The sequence below is a fragment of the Numenius arquata genome, chromosome 8, assembly GCF_964106895.1.
Source record: "Numenius arquata chromosome 8, bNumArq3.hap1.1, whole genome shotgun sequence".
Lineage (NCBI taxonomy): Eukaryota > Metazoa > Chordata > Aves > Charadriiformes > Scolopacidae > Numenius > Numenius arquata.
The window spans coordinates 19,256,769-19,279,530 of NC_133583.1; the positions used below are offsets into that span (position 1 = coordinate 19,256,769).

Below are 22,762 nucleotides of genomic sequence, written 5' to 3' on the forward strand. Positions count from 1 at the left end.
GTTCCTGCCATGGTTACACACACAGGAGCTTTCATCATGCTTTGGCCAAACCGCCCAGTTATGTGTCCCTGCCCAGGAGCTGCCTCTGCACCCCCGGGTGGCTTTTCCTCTGACAAACACAGTCCTTTGTGGGCCACTACACACTGGACCAGCATGGCCATGTCCACCACGAGGGTCTCTGACACCACTACCACCAGATCCAGCCCTCCTCATGCTCTGTGGTGGGAAAGGAAAGGCTCTGCCCTGGTTGGGAAGCCCAGATGACACCCAGCACTAATTAGACCACCTTTAGCCATTAAGCTGTTGCTATTAATTGAACCCAGTTGTCCTTGCTAATGGCCAGTACGCATCCCACACAGGTCACTCCTGCTCCTGAATTCCTCCCAGGCCTCAGGGCTGTCCCCTGCTGCCAGGTCACATCCAGACCCACGAGTACAGGGCACCAGGAGCACCTGAGCTGGCAGGGAACACGCTGCAGGACAACCTGTCCCATGTCCCAGCCCCATTGACATGGCCACAAGCCCCAGGCACCTCATCAGCAGACAGCAAGACACGATGGGACTCTGTTCCAAAGCATCACATGCTTTTAAAACATGCCATTTTAGGCAAGAGACAAGCACTGACAAATTTTCAGTTTTATTAAAAAAAACTCTAGCAGCAAAACCTGTAACAATTCCAAAAAAAAAAAAGCCAAACCCCCCAAGAGAACATGACACAGAGAGAGACAGAGATGGGAGAGAGAGGGTTGGGGTTTTCTCCACCATTCACTCCAGTTCCTTATAGCGGGCAAACATGACCCTCCGGACGGCGTCGCGGTAGGTCTCATTGGACTGTCTCTTGCTGGGCTTCCCCGGGGCACCCAGCCCAGGGCCCTTCTTCCGATTTTCCGCCTGAAAACAGACACAGCTCGTGTTAGTGATTTCTCCTCCTCGCCAGTAAAGAAAAAGCTTCCCCTGGGACTGCTTCAGGACAGCTGACTGCTCCCGTGTGAATGGGGAAGAGGAGGGAAATCAAGAGCACTGCGTTCCTCCAAAAGCTGTTCAGGAGAAACTACCGTCCCTTTGCGGGCAACAAAAACACAGCCGGCAGATGCCCGGTGAGAATCCAACCACAGGGATCGGCTGCAGAGACCAACAGGAGCGTACGGTGGAGCGGGCGGCCAGAAGGAGCAGTGCTGGCAGAAGAGAGGTGGCCATGAGCGAGTGAGGATGGGAACAGCAAAGGAACGTGCCAGCCAGAGATCCGGGCTCCCGGGGAGCTGTCTGCACTGAGCTCGTGTTTGCACAAGCTCAGCTGTTCTCTCCTCTCCCGTGAGCTCCGGTAGCTCATTTCGAATTTCAACTGGTTTTTAACGACTGGCTTTTGCAGCCGGCGTCTGAATTGTTCAGTAATACCTGCCCAGAGTTAGCCCAGGAGAGCAGGCCTAAGGCTGAAAGGTTCTCTTGCTTTGAAGTCTGACTTATCTGAATATTAGAGATGTGATCAATTAGGCCGCGAGATCAAAGTCCTGTGGGGCTGAAGCAGGCACATGGCTTTGCACGGCTTGGAAGCGGGGAAAAAAGCACATCTCCAGGGCTCTTTTGGGAGGCCTTGATAGGAATTGTACCAGGGCAGTGCTTTACAATCAGCTCCCCCATCCAGTCCAGCCCAGGGGAGCCCTGATCGGAGGTCAGACCTCCCAGAGCGCATCGCTGGAGCCAGCTCTTCGACAAAGCCCGTTTTATGGCCACAGGAAGCTCTCCCTGAGGGCTGAGCAACAGCTGGGGCTGGTTCCTGCCGTCTGGCCGGAGGAAGGAATCTCGCCTCCTGTGTGTGGACTCAAGCAAACACACGTCACCGAGCCTCAAATATTTGCCTTTAGCGATAGACTTGACCGCAAGCCCAATGTCGCAACGTGAGCTGCGCTGAGCCGCCTGCCCCTCGGCGATGCACCGACACCACGGCAGACAGGCAACAACCCTGCCGCCATGAGGGCACGGTGCTGCTCACCTGCCCCTGGGCCACTTGTCAGATAAACCCTCTGCAGCAAATTAAGGTCCATCCTGTCCCACAAGGCAGATCTACCCAGCCCTGCCTCTCCCTGAAGCCCTTTGCTGATGGAGACTCTGCTCCTCATCAGACCACATAACCTGGTATTCCCCTCCAAAAGTCCAGAGTCCAGAGTGGCAGCGAGAGCCTCAGGAGCAGAGTAGACAAACAGTGCCATGTGCCCTGTGGCTTTGGCCATGTTCACACCCCCTGGAGGAGCTTCACCTTTTCTCCCAGCTCACGTGGCTGCAGAGCAGTGAGCTGGTGACCTGCTCAAACCCCAGCCTGGCTTTGGGCAGGTATTAATTAATCAGACGCTCACACCCTCCCTACTCACAGTTATTCTATTCTCAACCCCTCCAGATCCATATAAATTCTAACCTTTTTCCACTGCCAACAAACTTGCAGCCCCTCCCAGCCTGCAAAGTTAATTAGTGCACACATATTATTCCATCAAGTGGGCGCCGAGACTTGCAGTCTGACTCTATTCCGGCTGGAAACTCCCTCCAGCTGCCTTGGGAGACATTACCTGCTGCAGGACCAGTGATGTGTTTTGAAAGGAAGGGAAGACTCACCTCCAGTGGCGATGCCGTGCCCTGCTGGTTGTGGCCGAAGCCTTTCTTCCACCCTGTGGACTGCAACACTCGGTTCCCTTTGTTGTTGCTGTCAATCCTCGGGTCATAGTCACTGCAAAAGAGAGAATCAATCGTCCGGTTCTGCAACACTTCCAACACACGCCAGGGATTTTTAGCTCCGCTAACGGCACGTGCGTTGACGTTCCAGCCTCTCCTGAAGGATACCCAAGCTGCTTGCAAGAAACACACCGTCCAAGGAAACCAGCCCTGTGGATTCTGTGTGCAGGGCTCAGGCACCTTTGACCGTGTAACTCCTTGTCCCACCTCAGGGGAAAATGCACCAGGGCACAGGAAATGAGCTCAGCCTCCAAAATATTTACGGTACAAGCAAGCCAGGAGCATTCTGTGCTTGCATTTCTTAACCTGAATTTTAGCAATGGCTACAAAGTGAAGCCTAATCCCTGCTGCTCTGTCAGATCTTTCTTTTCTCCCAGTGCTGTGGTCATTGAGCTCAACAGATGCAGTGTTGATTCAGACACCCTTTCCCCATCCTGGTCATTACTCATCCAACACCATTAACCAAAACCCATAGTTTTGAAAACCGCTCAGCACAAAAATAGCTTCTTTCAGGCAAGTTCTACTTTCTGGCTGCTGATAATACTGCACACAAACTGCTTTAGTTTATCCGCAGCTATTCCAGGAAAACAGAGGAAGGAGAAGATGTGGATTTTTAAACCGCAAGACACGGAGGAAAGGTCTCCTTCTGAGGTGCTGTACCAGAAGGGAACAGGCACATAACCAGTGTTGTCTCCAACACACGCCTGGCAGTTCCTCAGCCCACTGGAACACGCGAGCCTGCAGCAGGCAGGCCTTTCGAGAGCTCCGCACAGCACGCACTTTCTTCCTCCGCCTACTCTTGAGCGAGATGGAAACAGCTCCTTGTGTTCCTCTGAGTCAGTGGAACAGATGAAACACAGCTTTGCTCTTTCTCTCGATGGCTAGATGCCAGGACAGGAGGACAGCAAGTGCTTTAAGGATGAAGTGGATGGGAACGGGCTGCATTCTGCTCCCGGCCGGGCACACTGAAACTCCCATCTCACCCATCCAGCTCCTCTCTGCTTTCCCCTAAACCCTGGTTTCCACCCTGCGCTGCACGCCTCCTGCCCTCTTGGAGAAGTCCTGCAGCACAACAGGTTCACGCTTTGGGGAACTCCACCCACAAGAATCTCAGTCTGTCTGGCTGTTACACTGGTCAATTCTGGCCTCGGCGGGCCAGCAGCACCATGTGCCACCCTGGCATCAGCAGCCCCAGAGAGATCTAACCAAGAGCAGCTGTTACCTCTCGGAGTCTCGGTCGTATCTGAGTCGTTTCCTCTCCGGTGAATCCATCTGCTGGAATTTCTCTCTCCGATCATTTCCTTTGTCTTTGTATCTCCCCTTCATAACAGAAAGAACAAAGTAAGTATGGGAGCTATGAAGTATTCAACAGTCCACAGGAGACTGCTCTGCAGCCAGGTTGGGACCCATGAATCCTGGATGTTTCTAGGACCCACAATCCACTTATTCTGTCCTGATGCCATCTATTGGGCTGACCCAGACCTGTGGTTGCAACCTTCCAGCTACGGCACCAGGTAGCTCTGCTACCTTCTGAACAACAGGCAGTTACAGCTCTCCCATTCCCGGCCAGGCAGCAGCAGCTCACACACTGCATCCATTTTAGATGGAAATTTGGGTCCCACATAGCCAGAAGCCCAACACTGGCTTGCAGGGTAACAGAACCACACACAGACCCTTCTGGGAGGAAGGAGACTGTCTCTTAGAAGTCACAGCACTACCTACAGGTCTGAATGCAGAGTGTGCCCACAGTTCAAAGACTCTCTGGGAGGCATTTGATGCCCAGGCTGCAGATACAGGTCCATAAGTGGAGAGTCTGCCTGGGACCATCACCCCGCTAATGCAGGACCACCACCAGAAGTCTGCTGACCACCGCAGACCCACCTCACGCTCTCTCTTCTCCAAATATGCCAGTTCCTGCTCAGATCGTTTGATCTTCATATGTATCTCCAGGTTTTGCTGGAAGGAAGAAAACAGAAGCCAGCATCAGCAGAGGATACAAGCTGTCAGGGTCATTTGCTCCACCCGTAAGGAGTACAGGTAAAACAGGACTTGCAGCCAGACCACCTGCTCCCCCCCGGAGGCCAGGAGCCGTCCTCTCCACAGTAAGGAAGGCAACCAGTCCTATTTTAACCTGCATGCGGTTTGGCCCGCCTAGAAGCAGGAGCTCAAAGGCAGCCCGGAACACGGGACGCATGTGCTAAGTTCTCACTGCTATCACACTCGTGTGTGCCAGCACCCCACTCTCCCCGAGCCTGAGCTATCTCGCTATGGCTTAAAAACTCACACCTTGACGTTATGGCACTCCCATGGCAGCAACAAGCAGCTCACACAATGCTCTGAGCAGCGCTTTGATGGGAACTTTGCCTGCTACTGTGTCAAATTCAGCACAGCTCTTCCCACCCGTTTTCCCCTGCTGAATGGAAGGCACCTTGCAGCCCCCAGCCACCAGCTCCTCCCCACCTTGTGCAGGTTGGAAAGCTGCTGGTGCTTGATGAGCACTTCCTTGTTGGGAAACTGCCTCCTGCAGAGCAAGCAGGCCAGCTTGTTCCAGTCGGTCAGCTTGTCGTCGCTGGCCTTGGCCTTCCTCGGCTGCTCCTCGCGCGGTGCTGGTGGGTGGGGAGGAGGCAGCCACTGCGCCTGTGGCTGTTCCTCCTCTTCTTCCTCCTCTTCGTTGTCGCTGTCTCCTCCATACTCTCCCAGAAGTCCTATCAGAGGGTTCACCACCTTGGGCTGAGGGAAGAGGCAGAGAAGTGTGACAATTCGTAGCACCAAGCCTGCGGGGCCCTGCTTCCCCAACCAATCTCCCCATGATTTCCATCTCCCTTCCAGCCCAAGAGCCAGGGAGCACCATCCCAGCAGCACGGGCAGGGAATGGGAAGGAGCTAGATGACCAGCATTTAAACACCGCAGGGTAGATGTCCTCCTGTTCTTTAGACAGGCTGTGCTTTGGTGCCAGCACACCTAAGCACAAGAAGCTGACCCAAGCAGCAGGGAGTTGCTGTCAGTCACTTCCTCCAGCAATGGAGATGGGTGAGGTTTGGCCTTCCTCAGTCCAGAGGCGACTGGAAGAGTTTTCTGACTGAGGACTCACAGCTTAAATGCAGATATTAAAATTTCCCCATGATAGAAGTCCACAAACAAGCTCAGGATTATAAAACAAACTGCCTTCACCATTCCATCTCCAATGATACCTCCTCCTGGCATGAGAAGCTGGCACCTCTGCCATCCAAGGTCACGGTCAGGCTTTGGTGAGCCTCTCTATCCCTGCACCTAGACTCAAACAAGGCAAATCCCAATCCTACGGAGCCACTTACTGGGGCTGCGCTCTCGTCCTTTTTCACAGAGGGAGGTAATGGTTTTTTAAAGACGTCTTCTGCAGAGAACTTCTCCTCTCCAGCCTCATTCTGAAACAATCAAGATGAGGTGTTAAGATGGCCATAGCATGGACTCGGTGCACCCAACAGCTAAGCACCCGTTTAAACAGGCCTCCAAGGAAACCAGGCAGAGGGCAGTAATGAGGTGGTGGTTTTGGCGGGAGACATTCCCATTCTGAGGAATTCGTAGCTCTCCTGGAGCTAGGCCCTTGGTTCTGGGGACAGCTGCAGCAGCTCACCATGTTGTTCCAGGCTGCTCCAGTCTCACTCTCTGCTGGACTGGGATGCTGACAGCAGCCACAGTCTCAGATCAGTGATGGAGCCGGGACAGGGCCAGGTGACATTTGGACACCTCTGTGTGTGCACAAAGGACTTCTCCCAAGTGAATAATGGCAGGACCAGAGGAAATGGTCTGAAGTTGCGGCAGGGGAGGTTTAGATTAGGTATTAAGAAGAATTATTTTACTGAGAGAGTGGTCAGGCACTAGAACAGCCTGCCCAGGGAGGTGGTGGAGTCGCCATCCCTGGAGGTATTTAAGAAACATGTAGACATGGCGTTTCAGGGCATGCTCTAGTGCCCGAGATTGTTGGTTTGTGTCTGTTTGTGGGTGGGGTATGGGTGTGGGCGTTTGGTTTGGTTTTGGTGTTCTGGGATTTTTTGGCTGTGGGTTTTTTTGTTTGTTTGTTTGGGTTTTTTGGGGGGGGTTTGTTTGTTTGTTTGGTGGTTTTTTTTGTTGGTTGGACTCGATGATCTCAAAGGTCTCATCCAACCAAAAATATTCTGTGATACTGTGATTCTGTGACATGGAGACGAGGTGCAAAGCCACCCCCACAGCCAGCACGGGCACAGAGAAACCCACCGCTCCAGGAAGAGTTACAGCCCTGCTTGCCTGAGAGATGAGACAAAGCACAAGTTTTATAGGTGGGGAGGGGAAAGGGTGACACCACCAGTTTTCTCTGCTGTGTCTGTGGCACAACACACGGCCAGGTACAACCAGCTTGGTGGTGTTTTCAGGATCTTCCTTACACTGAGACTGCAGTTTCCCAGCATTGCAGCAGGATGAGCCTGTGATGCTCAGTTGTGTGATCACAGCACAAAGAGTAGGCTGGGGTGAAGCTTCACATCTATACGTTTTGCAGAGAACTGGTCTGAAGCCCTGGCCACGCTCTAGTTTAGTAGTTCATTAGCTACTCACACTTGACTGAGGAAGAAAAGTGCTACGCAACATCTTACCAGGCTTGCACACTCATCCTTTTTCACAGAGGGAGGCAATGGCTTTTTGAAGACGTCTTCTGTAAAGAACCTCTCCTCTCCAGGCTCATTCTGAAAAACCCGAGACTGTGCATTAGGCCACCATCAACACAGGGGTCAGACAGTGCACACAGCAGCCAGGAAGCTGCTTCTGAGCACCCATGGAAACCACGCAGCCAGGAAAAATGATGGCAGGATTTCTCCTGGAGATTATTTCACCCTCCATTCAGACAGCACCATGTTTCTCCTAGGTCAGTACCCATGAAAGCAGGCATCCTCCATACCAGATGAGACTTCTTGGCTGGCCTGGTACTAACATCAGGGATAATTACACTCCTCAGGTCCCAAATGCCCAGGGCTGGTCGTGCCACAGAGCACATCCAGGCTAACAGGCAAAGTGGAAAACAAAGTTTCCACTCTCCTGGCATTCCTTGGGCCCAGTCAGTATCACAGCACTGTTGTGGAAGACCCTGCTCCCAGCACTCATGCTCAAACATCACTTTGGGCAGCTCCCCATGCTGGGGAGACAGCGTTTGCTCACTGGGAGCAGCACTGAAGGGCAGTGCCCCAGGACTGGGGCTCTGGGAGGGACCGCAGAGGATGTCCTACGCAGACTCCTATCTGCATTCCATCTTGGTTCACCTTTGCAGCCTTCTTGCCTCATCTTCCTGCCTGTGACGCTCGGAGGGGGCAGGAACTGCGGTTAGGGAAGAGCTGAGTCTCCGTTATTATCTGACTTGCTGTGTTTAAACATCTCTGCAATTTTTCTGTTGGCTCTGTTACAATCGCTGGGTGCTTTCAGCAGTGCGAGTGAAATGTGTGTCTCAGTTACCTGGATGTTTCTGAATCCTTTACCATATGGAAGGGATGAGAAGCCCTCACTTAATGTCAGAAGAGAAAAATTTCAGGAACTTACTCCCACCTGGCCAGACAACACCTATGTTCCTGGCCTGCTGCTGACCCCATGTATTTCATCGTTTTCTCTCACTGTCCCTCCCTCTTTCAATCCTCTACAAATTACTCTCTATTTTCTAACCTCTCTTACCTCAGCCCTCTGGCCTCAGATCTCTGATCATTCTGACGCCTGGAGGGATTTACCTTAGCAGAAGTACTTTTCCCTTTCTCCTTTTTGTCCCTGCTGTCCCTGCTGTGTGGCTCCTTCCTTTCATTTGTCCGCTCTTGGCTCCCATGCCGCCGCCTTCTGCTCTCCGTAGGTGATGAGCAGGCTTCTCGGTCTATCGTGACCTCCCTCTGAAAGAGGCATTTGGAACAGGCTTAGCTAAACCCCTGCAATCTTCTTACTGGGCTAGTTGTCCTTATTTAGCTGGGGAGACCAGCACGGTAAGAAGGGACTGCAGAGCCTCAGGCAGCTGAGGGCAAAGGCTTCAGAACTTCACTGGGACAGAAGACAGTCCGCCACACAGCCACATCATCAGAGTGCTACCCTGCTCACCCAGAACATGGACATCTCCAGTATCATGAAAACAAGATGGTAGTCCCAGAGAACCTCTGCTGATGGCTCTTTTTTGGCATCCTTGTAACCGTTGCTGGCTGGGGTCAGGAGCAAAGAGACCACCAATGAAAACAAAGCTCTGCTGTCCATCTTTTAATACAGAGAGTCACATATCACGTCTTCAGTAAAATCTAGCAAGGATGCTCTGCCAGTAAGTTTGCTCAATGAAGAGGAGACCAAAATCCTCTAAAGGCAGGGCTTTGGAAGCCAAAGAAGCAGTAATTGTTTCAAAGAACAGTTAATGGGTTCCTAGCCCCTCATTAAGTCAGTATTTTGGAAATGTGCATCCCTTTTATACAGGTTGGAGGACTGAGTGAGAGAAACAAACCCCTCTGTACTGTCCTATCCCAGCCTGTCTTCAGGATCCAGCTGCAAACTCTCTCCACAGAAGGGCGGTTTGTAAGAACATACTAGGTGTAAAGCTTCCTCCCTGCGCACTCACCTGAGTCCTGGGGTCATAGTATGTCCCAGCTATGGGATCGTAGTAATTCCCAGTTTCAGGATCATAGATGTATGTGGACACATCTGATGGAGCTAAACAGAGAGACAAGAGTTAACACCAGAATGTTCCAAAGGCAGAACTTGCCTTTTTCGACAAAATCACAAGCAAATATTACACTGGTGAAAGGAGCAAGAGTGGGAAAGAATAACTTTTCTCTCCTGTCCAGAGAGGTACGAGTATCCTCACATCACTCGACCTACATCTTCTTTTCTTTAAAGAGTGAGAAGGGAGACAGGTTTTCACAATTCTCCTGTTTCAGGACTCTGGCAAAACTTCCACATCAAAACACATTTACAGGGGCTGTGCTGAGATCACCAGACTACAACACTGGACCAGACAAAGACACGAAATACAGTAATTTCCCTAAGAATGGGGTAAAGAAGACCGGGCTCTGTGTCCACGCACCCCTGTGAACAAGGAAGAGCTGTGCTCTTTCAAACAGTCTCCTGTTTGAAGTGATGACGCTCCCCAAATCCCTTCCTTCCGCTGCCCCGTGGGTACATGAGAGCTCCCAACCAGAAAGGGGAGCAAACTGTTTCTACAAGAAAAGCCAAAGGCCTTAAGGGTAGGCCAATAACATGAAGAATGCTTCTCATTTCCAAAGTGTTATTAGTCAGAGCTCAGCAGTACTACATATAAGTTAGAAAAACAATCAGGAGCGTTATTCCAGTTACCGGCACTGCTGCACAGTGTATTTTCTTGTCTCATCTAGTAATTGCCAGGCTGATTTTATCTCATCAGCTTACCACAACAAGGGAAAGCATGCAGTAAGTTTCCTTTATCTGCATGTAGTTTTGCACAGTAAGAGTAGGGAGAAGCACATCATCAGAGAGGAAAATGTGACTAAACAAAGTTGGCAAAGGAACTCAGAAGTGGGTGTAGCAAACAAACCTACTCTTAGCCTTTAAAAATATTTTTGGGCTGATTTCTACATGTCAGTGCCCTTTTAAGGAAGAAAAGTCTCCACAGTAGGAGTGAGGCAGAGTTTAACTTACACTGTGCTCTGGTGCGTCTCTGTGATTCGTTGCCCCTCCTGTCTCTCATGCCCCTTCTGCCCTGGAGTAAGGGAACAACACAAACAGATCAGAGACTCTTTGACAAACATCATATTGCTTCTCCTCCCTCTCACAGGCCCAAAGCTCAGGAAAACAGCTCATTTAGCTACCCTAAATAGAGCACAAGCAGACATAGCTTTTATTCTACAGAGCAATGGAGAGTGCTGCAAAGCACGAGACCTCTGTAGCTTCCATGAATCTTTAAATGAGGTGCTCATGGCAATCTGTATTGAAGCCTCCAGCCCATTCAGTATGGCCCTGTAGAGCACTATAGTCTAGTAACAAGCACTAGAGAAGAGACATTCACTTTCAGTCATCAATTAAGTCACTCTGTAAAAGCGTGGTACAGAGTAATCCAGCCCAGAATTCCCTCAAGCAGCATCTTCACTCCAACTTGCACGTCTGTGCACATTATAAACACAGTCCTATGGACAGCAGCACCGCAGAGCACACTTGGGCGTCATCATCCCATCTTCAAACACATTGAACTCTCAGCAGCCCAAAGGGAAAAAGCCAAAGTCAGGCGTATCACCCCCGGTGCTCCCTCCCTTTCTGGTGATCTGCAGGGAAGCTGTGCAGACCTACCTGGCCATAGTAGGAATTGTCACCGTGATCCCCGTAGTCATTCCTGGTGAGATAAAGGTTACAGGTTAATGTCGTTCCGGCTTCACGTTAACCTCAGTATACTCAAAACGATCAGCAGGACCAATGAAGGCAGAAAGACCATCTTCACTGGTCCATCCCAGAAGACAAAGAGACTTTGCAGAGAGACTCTGCTGTTGTCCACAAAGATGAATCTCTCCAACTGCTTTTTTAAAAGCCGAACCCATTAATTCCCTCACAGTGGGATTTGACGGTTGGATAGTAACAAGAGGCCAAGCAATATGATGACTATTCCCATACTGCTCAATCACTGAAGCTTCTTCTAGATCTGATGCCTTCAGCTCTCCAACATATTTTTAGGTTGTAGAAACATCTGTGCTAATTCACGTGCCAACCTTTAAGCACTTGGTCTGACAACACAGCTCCAGCTTGGCAGCACAACCCCCAAAGGACAACCCTACTGCCTCATCCATCTGTACCTTCTCCTCCCTGTAGCAAGATTCACTTCCACCGTACGTCCATCGATGCAGATAGGGGGATCCAGATTCTGCAGTATCTTGAGCAACCTCAGTGCCTCCTGTAAAAGGAAAGGAGAATTTCACATCCATGAGAAGGAAACATAAGCCTGATTCCCAAATCCAGTCTGCCTGAAAGGAAGGCTTTCTGTTTATGCGATAGTAGGACAGGAAACACAACACTTCTGTCTAGATATCAGTGAAAGGTATTTAGGATGTGAAAAAAAGGATAAATGCAGGTTCTCTGCTTGTCCTATGACTGTTTTCAGCAGCCAGCGAGGGACTGTAATAAGCTGCTGGTGCCCTGAATAGTTTTGGTGAAGCCCCTCTGGATTAATACCAAAGCACAGCTATGGAGTCACCCAGAACCAGAAAATGTGAACCCTCCAACATGGGACTGCTGTTAATGAAGATTCTTGCCTTCTGCAGAAAGAAACCATTAAATCCAAGTTACCTGCAAACAAAATATCTGTGCAAGAGGTGTTCAAGCTTAGGAGGGTCTACAAAGAAATATACTGAGGCAAGAAATTCATTTAAGCATCACAGCTTGTGACAACAGACTGGCTCCTAAAGCCAGAGAGCAATATCTGCATCAGGTACTCCCTGTACCCAGCCAGACAGCAGAAGACAGGACTCAGTCCAGGACAGCTATCTCAGAAATACAGCAATTTCTTAAGATTTCTGTGGTTTCTCTACTTCTACAGACTACAGATGCCAACAGGGGGAGCATGTGAAAGCAGGAAACTACTTACAGCGTGTGAATCCAGTTCGATGAAGCCATAGGTCTGCCCCATCCGTCCAGCCTTGTTCTTCATGATGCGCACGCTGGATGTGGAGAGACGCACGTAGGGGGCCAGCAGCCCCACAATCACTTCTGGTGGGGTGAATCGAGTAATACGCTTCAGCATAATTGCTGCGAAGCACAACGAGGGAGGTGGCCAGGAAAGGAAAGGTAGTAAAAAAAGATAATTCAGATCCAAGTTTATTGTGACAGCACAAGTAAAACTGAACCCACTCAAAGCAACAGCATGGCTTCTTGCAGGTGAGACTGGAAGCCATCGCTTTATTTTTCCCTCTCCTCTTTGCAAGATGCTCGGAGTACTGCCTCCAATTGCTAACCTTTCCTTCCCAGAAAACAGAGCAGAATATAGGGCCCTCCTCAGAGGATCTCAGCCCAGGGTAACTTCTGGCCAAAGAGACTTCTGCTGCTGCGCTAAGCTAACTAACATCCTGAAGCCAGCTTGCCCTGAATTAACTTTCCTAAAGGCAATTTGTTAGCACCTTTGGAGCTGTGCAGCCCATCATTACTTGATGCCATGATTTGCACAACATGGAAACAGCCTCCAGAGGTTTTAAGTGAAATGTTGCCCTTTCTGCAGATGGCCTCATGGAGTGCAAGCAAGAGGAATCCAAAATTGGGCCCTGTGCCACTCACTTCTGCTTCCTCCACCATCCTGTGGTGTGGCTTCCTCAGCTTCTCTCTGTGAAGGCAGCTCCTGGTGCCGGTCCATGTCCCTTCTCTTCTCCTGTGAGGGTCGCCGCTCTCTCCCTTCATCCCTCTTCCTTGGCTCCTGTTCCTGAGGCTGGCACTCCTGCTGCGGAGCAGGAACCGAGAGCTGGAGAGGCTGCTTGGGAGATCCTGGTTGTCCTGATAACTCTTGCTCAGGTTTCTCGAGCTTTGTCTCTGCTGTTAGAGAGGAGAAATGGACCGGTTCCGTATACAGTGTTGCAGCATGTATTTTTCTTCTGCTATTTTCTGGCCACTGCTGCAGCGCCCCTTATAAAAGGTACCTGGTTCTGCCCTTTGCATACTCCGTATCTTAGCACTCTGCAGACACAGGCTGTGTAAAGGACAAGCTAGGTACTGCTCATCCTTCCAGGACCTGACCTTCCTGTTAGAGACAAGAGCTGGCCTGCTTTTAGGACTGGCTCTTGCCTGGACAAATGTGAATCAGGGATGGTTTTGAATATGTTCCACCCATGTCCAGGACAATCTATTTGGCAGTGAAATCCTTACTATGCCTCATGTATACTTGAACACCCGTAGCTGACCCAATATCAACTAGTAACTGCCACCTGATCTCTATGCTGGAGGAAAACTGGGTGCAGACCCCTGTGATCACTAAGTGAAATGCATCATAATACATTCACTGATTTTATCAGGTGCCTACGTATCACAGATGAGGCAGATATTGTGTGGAAACACCCTGCCCCCAACCTAGCTATGCAATACAGAGAAGATAAATCCCATCAAGCTGCTGTACTCTGAAGCATCTGGCTTCACTTCAAAAGAAATCCACACCTGAGCTTCTAAAGCTGCTGGAAAGGGAAGCCAAAGCTGTGGGCCTGCAAAGTCAGACATCACCAGCCCTGTGCCTGCTGCTGAAGCTTCTTCCCACAAAGAGAAAGAAATGAGAGCGCAACACTTGGCACCGTGAAGCTTCACTCTTTAATGTCCCCCCAGAGCACCTCCCTGCTCTCGTTCTGTTTGGGCAGTGAGCAGCACAGCAGAACACATGCCAGTTTCGCAGGTAAATGTTGGGAAAGCTGCACGCTGCCTTGCTTGGCTGTCAACACAGCTTATCTTGGACAGGCTCGTATGAATTTGTCTGCAGTTTGCAGGGTGCGGAGTTTTGGCTACGCTTCACCAGCAGAACCTCATGTCAAATTTGCACACGAAACCAGTCTGCACGCGCAGCTGTGAAAACGGCCCTTGCAAATCACAGACATGAGCACAGCCCCGGAGATGGGGAGAGCAATTCTCTTACTGAATTCTTGCTCAGCTGATGTGTCTTCTCCCTCAGAACCACCTCTGGACTCTGGGCCTGCTCTGCTCCCTGTAAGAGAGGCATATTAATGTCCATTTTTCAAAACCATCAGTCACAAAGCACACAAGAACTCATGCAAAGCTGCAGTAACGCCTGTATATGCCTCGAGGGTTGTTTTGTTTCACCCAGCATTTAAACGACAGTCATAGAAGGGTTACCTTATTACACATGTTCTCACAATCAACACCACCAGGACAGCAGAAGCATGCACCACAATCTGATTTCACAGCATCTTAGAGGCCCTGTTTAATTTGCTCCTCAGCAGTTTTATTACCATCCACAGTTATGTTGGGCCAGCTATGCAAATTTCGTCTTCATAAGGCCAATGGAGGAGCCACAGTGCAAGGAAATCACAACCATGGGGACAGTGCTTCAGTAAATACCGAGTTCTGCATCAGCACTTATTTTAATGCCCTTCTGCCTGGGGTGTGCGGGTAAGAAATGCAAACCCTCCGAAGTCTGCTCAAAGATACAGTCAAAGCTTACAGAGTGCCTGGAATACCTGCTCGTCCCAAAGAAATCAAGGGAGTGTGTTTTGGCTCTCACACCCTCCCACCCAAAAAAAAAGCAAAGGTGTTGGAAGGGTGAGGAGAAGCTCCTGGAGAAGCAGAACTCCTCTCCAGGCACTTCTTACAGTCCGCAAGGTAAGGTCAGCAGTTCAAGTCCTGGATTCACCTCTAATCCAAGAGCATCAAAAGAGTAACACTAAAAACATGCAGCTGCATCTCCCAAGGAAGGTGGGCTGAGGGGAAGCCACCTCACCTACGGCCAGCAGCACTAGAGGACACATAGCCTGTAATTCTGTGGATGAAGGACAAGCCAAAGCAATAGGAAGGGAAGGCCTTATGCAGTAAGACCCCTCCCCACCAAGCCTCACAAGCACAGAGAGCCTGGTAGCAACACGTCTGCATGCAACATCTTCAGTGTGGACAGGGAAAAGGGTCTAAATGAAGCCCAATTAATAACCCTCCTACACAGTGCTCAGCTAGTCCACCAAGAGGGATGCCACACGGATGCCAGAAGAGACCTTACTTGTCAGGGTGGATGAAACTTTTAATCGACCAAGCAGAGGGCACCAGATATACTCACCATCTCTTGGGAGCTTGCAATAGGAGCAGGAAGATCTGTAGCCCACAGTACACACCTTACACTGCAACGGAAGATGGACAGCATGAAGAAGTCATGTTTTGAAGGTAGCGGGTACAACCTACTCCAGAAGGCCAGTCTCTACAGTGCTCTCAGAAGTAACAGCCAGGGAAAAGTTACAGTGAGAGCCTGAGAGACAGGATTGGGTAACGGCAGCGGGAACCATGGCTGGAATGGAAGGGAACCATGCCAGGCCCCACACTGCTAGCCACCCTGCTGTTCCAAAGGATCCTTTGTATTCTCTAATCTCAACTCACTCCTAAAGCCCCGACAAAGTCCTTCTCTGAGCTAAACTATAGATACTAATGCGATTTGCTGCACAGGGAGAGTGAATGAAGAGCTGTCTGCAAAGCAAGAGGCAGAGCTGCACAGGCTCGGATGGTTCTCCCACCCAGAGCCAACGTGGAAAGTGCCTCATCTTCACAGCTCTCTCCGAACACAGCATTCCTAACTTCCTATTCAAGCTCTTTGTAAATGCATTGATTCTCTTTCATACTTTTTTTTTTTTTTTCTCTAACTAAAGCCCTGCAAATGCTCCAGGGCTCTTTCAGGCCATGTGTGTGCACAGCACCAGTAGGGACATACGCTCCAGCTGCTTCTCGTTGCACTGAGAGCTGTTGTGAAACCACCATCTGAAACTGCTGTCTCTACCTGATCTCTGGAGCGCTGCAAGCACAGATGAGGCACCGAGCAACAGCTCTGCTGGCAACTGGGGTGCATCCAATTAGCCTGGATGAGGGTTTTTGTAACCCAGTGTGACCCAGTGGCCAAGGTGGGACTCTAACCAGAATGGATCCCTTCTCACCCTGCTGCAATCTCTTGGTCAGCAGGGATGCCCTCGGCTCTGGCACTCCTTCCCTGAAAGCGCCTGTGCCGGGAGAAGTGTGGGAAGGGCATGGGAATAAAACTGACCCTTGGGCAACTGTGCCTCCCCAAAAATGGGCCAGTTCCTTGGACTCATTCCCGTGCTTCCTTCCCTGCTGCACTTACTACCCTCAAATCCAGATCACAGGTTCCTGTGTGAGACAGAGGGGTGGTTTGCAGTATCATGCTGGTGAAAACTCTGGTTACCTGGGCAGTGAAGACTTGCAGTTACACACGTGGACCAGAGCAAAAGTGTGTTCCATTTGGGTTGGCAGAATCACGGTTTCGTTTTGGTTTTTAAGGAGAAAGGATCCACACACTACTTTCCCTGCATGTTAAAAGGGAATCACTGCATAGGAACGAAACTGCCCTGTGCATAAAACACTGCTACCTGTACCAAAGCAACATGCGCTCATAGGTGGTACCAAAAACAAGGCAGGGAAACCCACCCAAGTTTAGAAGAGGCAAGAGCTTCAGGACAGATACTACTCTTAAGGATCTTCAGCCACTGAACAGATATCTAACATTCCTCTCCACTGCCAGTGCCGTGAGAGCCAGCAAGGGAAGCACAACACAGCTCTCGGATCCCATACTTACACGTTTGCAGCGCCAAAACTCTGGGCACGGGGTGTACTCAAGGGTCACTTCTTTGCCACCGATCGTAAGAGTTCCCTGTTGAGACAAGGGGGTAAATGACGAATGTGGCCAGCACACACAGGCTACTCAGAGGCAAGAAAGGGGTTAAAAGCTCTGGTTCCTAAAGGTTTTGCACCTGAAACAGGGTGAAAGGGGGAGAAAGTCCCCCCAGTTCAGTTAGCTGGAGCTTTGCCATGGAAGTGGAAGGGAAACTGACTGTGCTCTGCTGTAGCATGGGGCTACAAAGCTGTGCGTTAGCTCCAGAGGAACTAGGCAGAAGAGGCTTTGCCACCTCCCAGGAAGAGCAGAGACAGAGTAACCAGAGCACAAGAGGGAAACTGCTTTAACCTGCTTTTGTCCACATGCTGGCAAGGGGCAGGGGGACAGCCTCCTTCATACCAGCTTCCACCAGGCTGGCCTCAAGGCAGCTACTTCAGGAAGAACACAAGGAAAAATGCCACCCAGGCGAGAGAATTTTCATACTTGGGTTAGCCTTCATGTCACTCATGAAAGCCTGGCTTTCCTCCAGAGAAATATGCCAGTACGTGGAAAGGCCACTGGCTCCGCAGCCAGTCCTTGGTGGGGCTGGCCTCGAGCACCTGTGTGGCAGCAGCAGAGGAGCTCTGCTGCCTACAAAGACTCACTGCTTTCAGCTCCAGGCATCATGCTTTGGAGACATCTCAGGAGCCTAATAAATCCTCAAGCTTTGCTGAAATGCAGATGATTTAAGGGTGAAATTAAGTCGTAGGTGAAAGTTCCCCAGCTCCTGCCCAGAGCAGTCCATAAAAGCAGTGAGTAGAAAGGATTCCTGGTGGCTCTCATCTGCTGTGGACAACAGACCATACCTGGGCATGCAGGATGCAGGCCCAGCCACAAATGCACGGACCCATGAGACATCTCATGTCACTGGAGGCACTGCCAGACCACGCAGTCTGTATTTCCCAATACCACAATATGAGACTTGGTGACAATAATGAGACGCAGACCTAGGTCTCTCAAGTCCCAGGAGAACAGTCGCTCTTCTGGCCCATTGCTGGATAGTACAGATGTCAGGGAGCTGTAAACGGCCCTAAGCTATTTTGGGGACCCCTGGTGAGTCAGAAGCTTCCCAGGTACTCTGACCCAGTAGCCTAGTCACGTGAGAGCTCCCAGAGCAAACCACGAACATGAGAAAACAAGTTCCCAGAGTCATTATTCAGCAGTCACGATACACCCATGCATAAATTGCTGTGCAGAATGTGAGGGAGATGCTAGGGAATATGTAAAGTAGGAGGGAAGAGTTCATGGGAGGGAATCACCACTCAGCAGCGGTACAACAATAATCCTTTAACCCCTACGAAAAAACGCAGCAGAGAAAGCTGGAGACCACAGATACTGCCCTGTAAGTTCAGGTTCCACCACCTCCCTGTTGGCAGATTGCCTTTGGTGGACCAAGGCTGTCCTTTCCCACCAGGCCTGTATCTGTTGAACACTTCAGGGGTTTCCTTTCTGCTCCCGATCTGTTCCAGCATTGCTTTCCTGCATGGATTTGCCATTGCCTCACAGAAAGCTGAGCCATTCCTGGACCCTGTTGAAGACTGATGTGTGCACCCAGAGCACAGCGCTGCAACCTCAGGTGGAAGGAATCTCCTCCAAGTCTATTCACACCATGGAATATTGCCCGTTTCACATGTCCAGGAGAAGGTTTGCACCATCTTTAAGGCATGTGAGGAAAACACAAGTGAGAAAGACAGGGAAGTGGAAATCAAGGCTGTTCCACTAGGACTGTTGGTCTCTCTGAGACGGACGTGCTCCCTCTCCCAGGCAGGTCACCCATCACACCACACACTCAAGAGACGGGCAGTGTCAGGAGAGCAGGCTAGAAACGCCCTTGTCTCTCTCAGGACCCCCTGAGCCCAGGCAGGGAGAGAAGGCAGGGTGCACATCCTCCTGAGCAGAGCTGCGGCCACACCGTCAGCCCAGGAGAGTTCCTGGACCCCGCAGCTCCTCAGCGGGCACTTCCAGCCCTGACTGCGAGCTTGGCAAACAAGGACTACTAGATCTGAGGACACTTCCTCTGGTAGGGCAGTGTATCACATACAGCTTCATCCCACTACCAGCCGCTGAGGATAAAACTCGCCAGAAAGCCTTCAGATTATTTTTGGTTTTATGGAAGATAGTTTTTAAGCACATGTGGTGCTGGTCTCTACTGCAAATTCAGTTCTCAGAGATTGCAGAAAGTGTCACTTGCATAATTACTCCCTAATTTCCTTAACACCCTGCTGATTGCCTGCTCACTTTTTCAACAGCTTCTCTCTTACTGATTTCTTCTTGATAAAGTCGTTTTCAAGGTTGCAATCATCATTTAACACACCAAAATGAGTCCTTCATTTAGGGGACACATTGTCAGGATTCACTGACTTTAAATTCCTCGTTCCCCTACTTTGTTACTAGATTCCATCCCAAATATTTTCAGAATCTTTATTTCCTCTAGTCCCTGTCACTGCTTATTCTTTTTCATCTATATCTTCTTCCTTTTCTCTGCAAAATGTTTTGCATAATACTCCAATTTTCAGTTCCCCACTTTCAATTGAGCAGATCTTTGTGAGACCACAAAGATTTTCAGGGAACTTCAGGGAACAGTGCTGGGGGAGGAAAGGTAAGCCCAAGGATATGCCACATGAACTCTCTGGTCCCCAGACTGTAAGAATCTCTTCCACATTCACACATTTTATCCTGGACCTCTCTCACCGATTCACCCAGACAATGCCCGTTAATTCTTCTCCTTGAAGATTTTCAACATCCTGTACTTCTGAGGAGTTTGGCCTTTTCTTTCTAAATCAGTAGGCTACTGAAATGTCTCTCTGGTCCTTCCAGTCAGGAACCTCCCCCTCAAAAGCAGCAGTAAACACACAGTTGACTCACCAGTGAAAGGTTTAAAAGGCAGCACAGCTCTGCAGCACTAGAAGACCGAGCTCTCAGCCATGGAAATCCCTAGATTTCCAAGGGCACGAGCAGCTTCTACGTGCTGTTTTTTTTCTGAATTGCCAAATTCATCAAAACAGAGCATCAGGACTTCACTGCTGGGAGCGGTGTTTCATGCAACTGTTCGATATCTTTCCAACACAGTTATACATGCTTTTTCGCTTAGAGGTCTGCTGGAGATGCAATACTGGATTCTAGTCTGATAAAATTCAGTACAAGCCATTTCAGCTAAAGCTACTAAAAAAATCTGCATCTTCTGGAATAATAGCCGATGGCTATTGGAGTATGTAAATATTACTGCCAGTAGACTCTGACCAACTGAGCAATCCCATCATGAGGCGGTTCCAGAGAGCGATGCCATAAAACCGTGAAGCCTGTTTGCAGGAAGCGCGCACAGCGAGTAGCAACACCTTGAAGCCCTTCACTGAGCGGGGACAAAACCCACAAGAACGAGTTACTTTAAGAGAGAGAAAGAAAAAGGGGAAATTCCCTTAGCCACGATATTCATGGGTGATGAAATCCTTCTAAAAGCACTCTGGAGACTGCGTGTCGGCCGGGCACAAGGCTTTGGCAACAAAACTCCGGTTTTACTAGAAGAGTTTCCAAGCTCTTTGTCACCAAAGGCAGTTAAACCAGAAGCATTAAAAAAATATCAGTAAGATCCAAGTGGTAAAAGTGACCCAAACTGTATACAAAAAACCAGACCATGCTCCTACCGCATGTGACGTCCACTCATGAGGTCGGTTTTAACTCATCTGTTGTTTAAATTCTTTGCGATCGTACCACTTCAGGAAGGAAGGAACTCACCTCCTGCTCCCAACAGAGCTCCCGTGGGCAGGAGAAGTTGTGCAGGAAAGTGAGCACAGGTCGCTCTGATCACGCTTCCCAGAGAAGCTTCTGAGAGGGCCAGGAGACAGACGGCTGCAGGTCAGGCCCGGCACGAGTTGCCCACTTCAGCTGCTCATCTCCCAATTAACATTTACAGTTGGCGTGCTGGTATTTTTCATGCTCGTTGACAGCCTTCTAATGATGATGACTGGGGGATGAGGAGGGGAAGAACTTGCCAAAAAAGTATCTCTGTGCTCTCCAAGACCGAGACGACAGAAGAATATAAATCGTCAATGTCAAACTTTTTGCTAACTGTTTCTCTGAAAAAAAATTTAGAGCATCCAAGAGTGACCTAGAAAATTTGAAATGCGGAGAGCTTTCGTAGCAGGGCACACTCCCGCGAATCAAACCAGGCTTTTGCTTTAACTGAATTTGGCCAAACGTTAAAACCTTCAGTAAAATCTCACTTTGGAAGCTTTTAACAATGAGCTGACAGCTCTTCAAGCTTTCCACCCCATGGGTCACACTTCAGCAGCTACCACAGGGGCTGCGGAACCGCACAGAGACACGGATGTAGCAACCAGTGCTGCTGTGGAAGGCTGTGGGGGAAGCTGGAGTCTGCTCCGGCGCCTCCAGTGGGATGGCAACCACACGCCACTGTCCCTTGTCACACGAAAGGCTGTGGGTACCTGACTTGGGGGAATAGTCCCAGTTTTACAGAGGACACACCTGGAGCGGTGCAGATCATTTTTGGAACAGAACCAAGGCTCAGCTCCGGAGCCCCCAAATCCTTGAGGATCAATAAGCCAAAGTTTTCCTCCTTGGCTACAACCAGAGACTGGCAACCAAGGGAGGTGCCTGTACCACAAGCAAACCATATCCAGATCTCCTCCAGCAGCTGGCTCATGCAGAAAAGCAAACACCACTTCAGCTAATTATTTCCTTACATTGTTCATAGTTTGCTTAAATGGAAAAGATCTGTGCCATGAACTGAAAAGTTCTGGTATCCTTCTTGCTGAGTAATAACCAAGTCAGAAGACCGACATGGTTCCACATGTTAAAAATTAACTGAAAATATCATTTGCAAACAGATATAAAATTGCGTATGAAGATTATGACAAAAGAATGCTCATGGGCAGCAGGGCAAAGCAGTCACATTAAAATACCAGAATTAACCTTGTTTCCATGATGTTAATTCAGCCCTCTTATGCATATTTACTATAATTAGGACGGTTATTCAAAAATCATTATGCATCCGTCATTTAAAGATTATTTAAAGTGATTAATGACTGGTGTTTATTGCCTTGGGGAGGCTCAGATAGTACCCCAGGAGGCAGCCTGGGAATGCAGAGGGAGCTCATGGTCCCAGCAGCAGTTCCTAGACCAGCGAGCTCTCACCATCCTCAGGGTATTTTCCAGTCCTGGCCTCCAAACGCACTGGTCAGCACAGCACAGGGAGACAAGGGGCTGACAGCAGAACTCGGGTTATCTAACTGTAACAGCAAATCAGGCTGCTTTCAGGTTTTTCTCCTATCTGAGCACGGATTATAAATGCAAATATAACAACCCCAACCGCGACACAATGTAAATTACATGCTGGCATCCTGTTTCTCTGGCATGGTTCTTGTCTCCGTAGAGAGGCCGGAGTAGAGATGGCAGGGAGAGCGCAAGGCTCTCTCCCTTAAGGAAGTCATCTTCCGATAAAGCAGGCAGACGGGGCCAAACACCAAAGGTCCCTCTAACCCACACATCCCCACCTGCTCCGGGAATTCAGGAGACAGCAGCTTCCCAGGACGGAGCAGAGGGCCAAGATCAAGGCACGTGGGAGGATAAGAAACCAGCTGGCTTTATTTCAAAACAAGATCATCTCAGCCACAGAAACTGGCTTCTCATCCCGTTTTTTCCATATGCTGAAGTTTTTATCTCCCAGCTCCTTGGCAGCTGCTGTACAAGGGACTCAACT

The 22,762-nt window shown here is 49.8% G+C and overlaps 1 protein-coding gene across 1 annotated transcript in view; it reads right to left on the reverse strand.

Annotated features, from left to right (window-relative positions):
• Positions 1-618: 618 nt before the first annotated feature.
• The window catches only part of RBM6 (RNA binding motif protein 6), a 53,695-nt gene continuing 31,551 nt past the window's right edge, over positions 619-22,762 (reverse strand). Inside the window, exons 6-22 of the mRNA XM_074151503.1 lie at positions 16,969-17,043; positions 15,451-15,511; positions 14,302-14,370; positions 12,969-13,220; positions 12,286-12,446; positions 11,498-11,595; positions 11,001-11,043; positions 10,356-10,416; positions 9,301-9,392; positions 8,444-8,596; positions 7,328-7,417; positions 6,035-6,124; positions 5,181-5,450; positions 4,602-4,676; positions 3,943-4,040; positions 2,604-2,715; positions 619-890 (exon numbers count right to left, since the gene is read on the reverse strand). Coding sequence (XP_074007604.1) covers positions 765-890; positions 2,604-2,715; positions 3,943-4,040; positions 4,602-4,676; positions 5,181-5,450; positions 6,035-6,124; positions 7,328-7,417; positions 8,444-8,596; positions 9,301-9,392; positions 10,356-10,416; positions 11,001-11,043; positions 11,498-11,595; positions 12,286-12,446; positions 12,969-13,220; positions 14,302-14,370; positions 15,451-15,511; positions 16,969-17,043 — 1,926 coding nt within the window. The 3' untranslated portion in view covers positions 619-764. The remainder of the gene's footprint in view (positions 891-2,603; positions 2,716-3,942; positions 4,041-4,601; positions 4,677-5,180; positions 5,451-6,034; positions 6,125-7,327; positions 7,418-8,443; positions 8,597-9,300; positions 9,393-10,355; positions 10,417-11,000; positions 11,044-11,497; positions 11,596-12,285; positions 12,447-12,968; positions 13,221-14,301; positions 14,371-15,450; positions 15,512-16,968; positions 17,044-22,762) is intronic.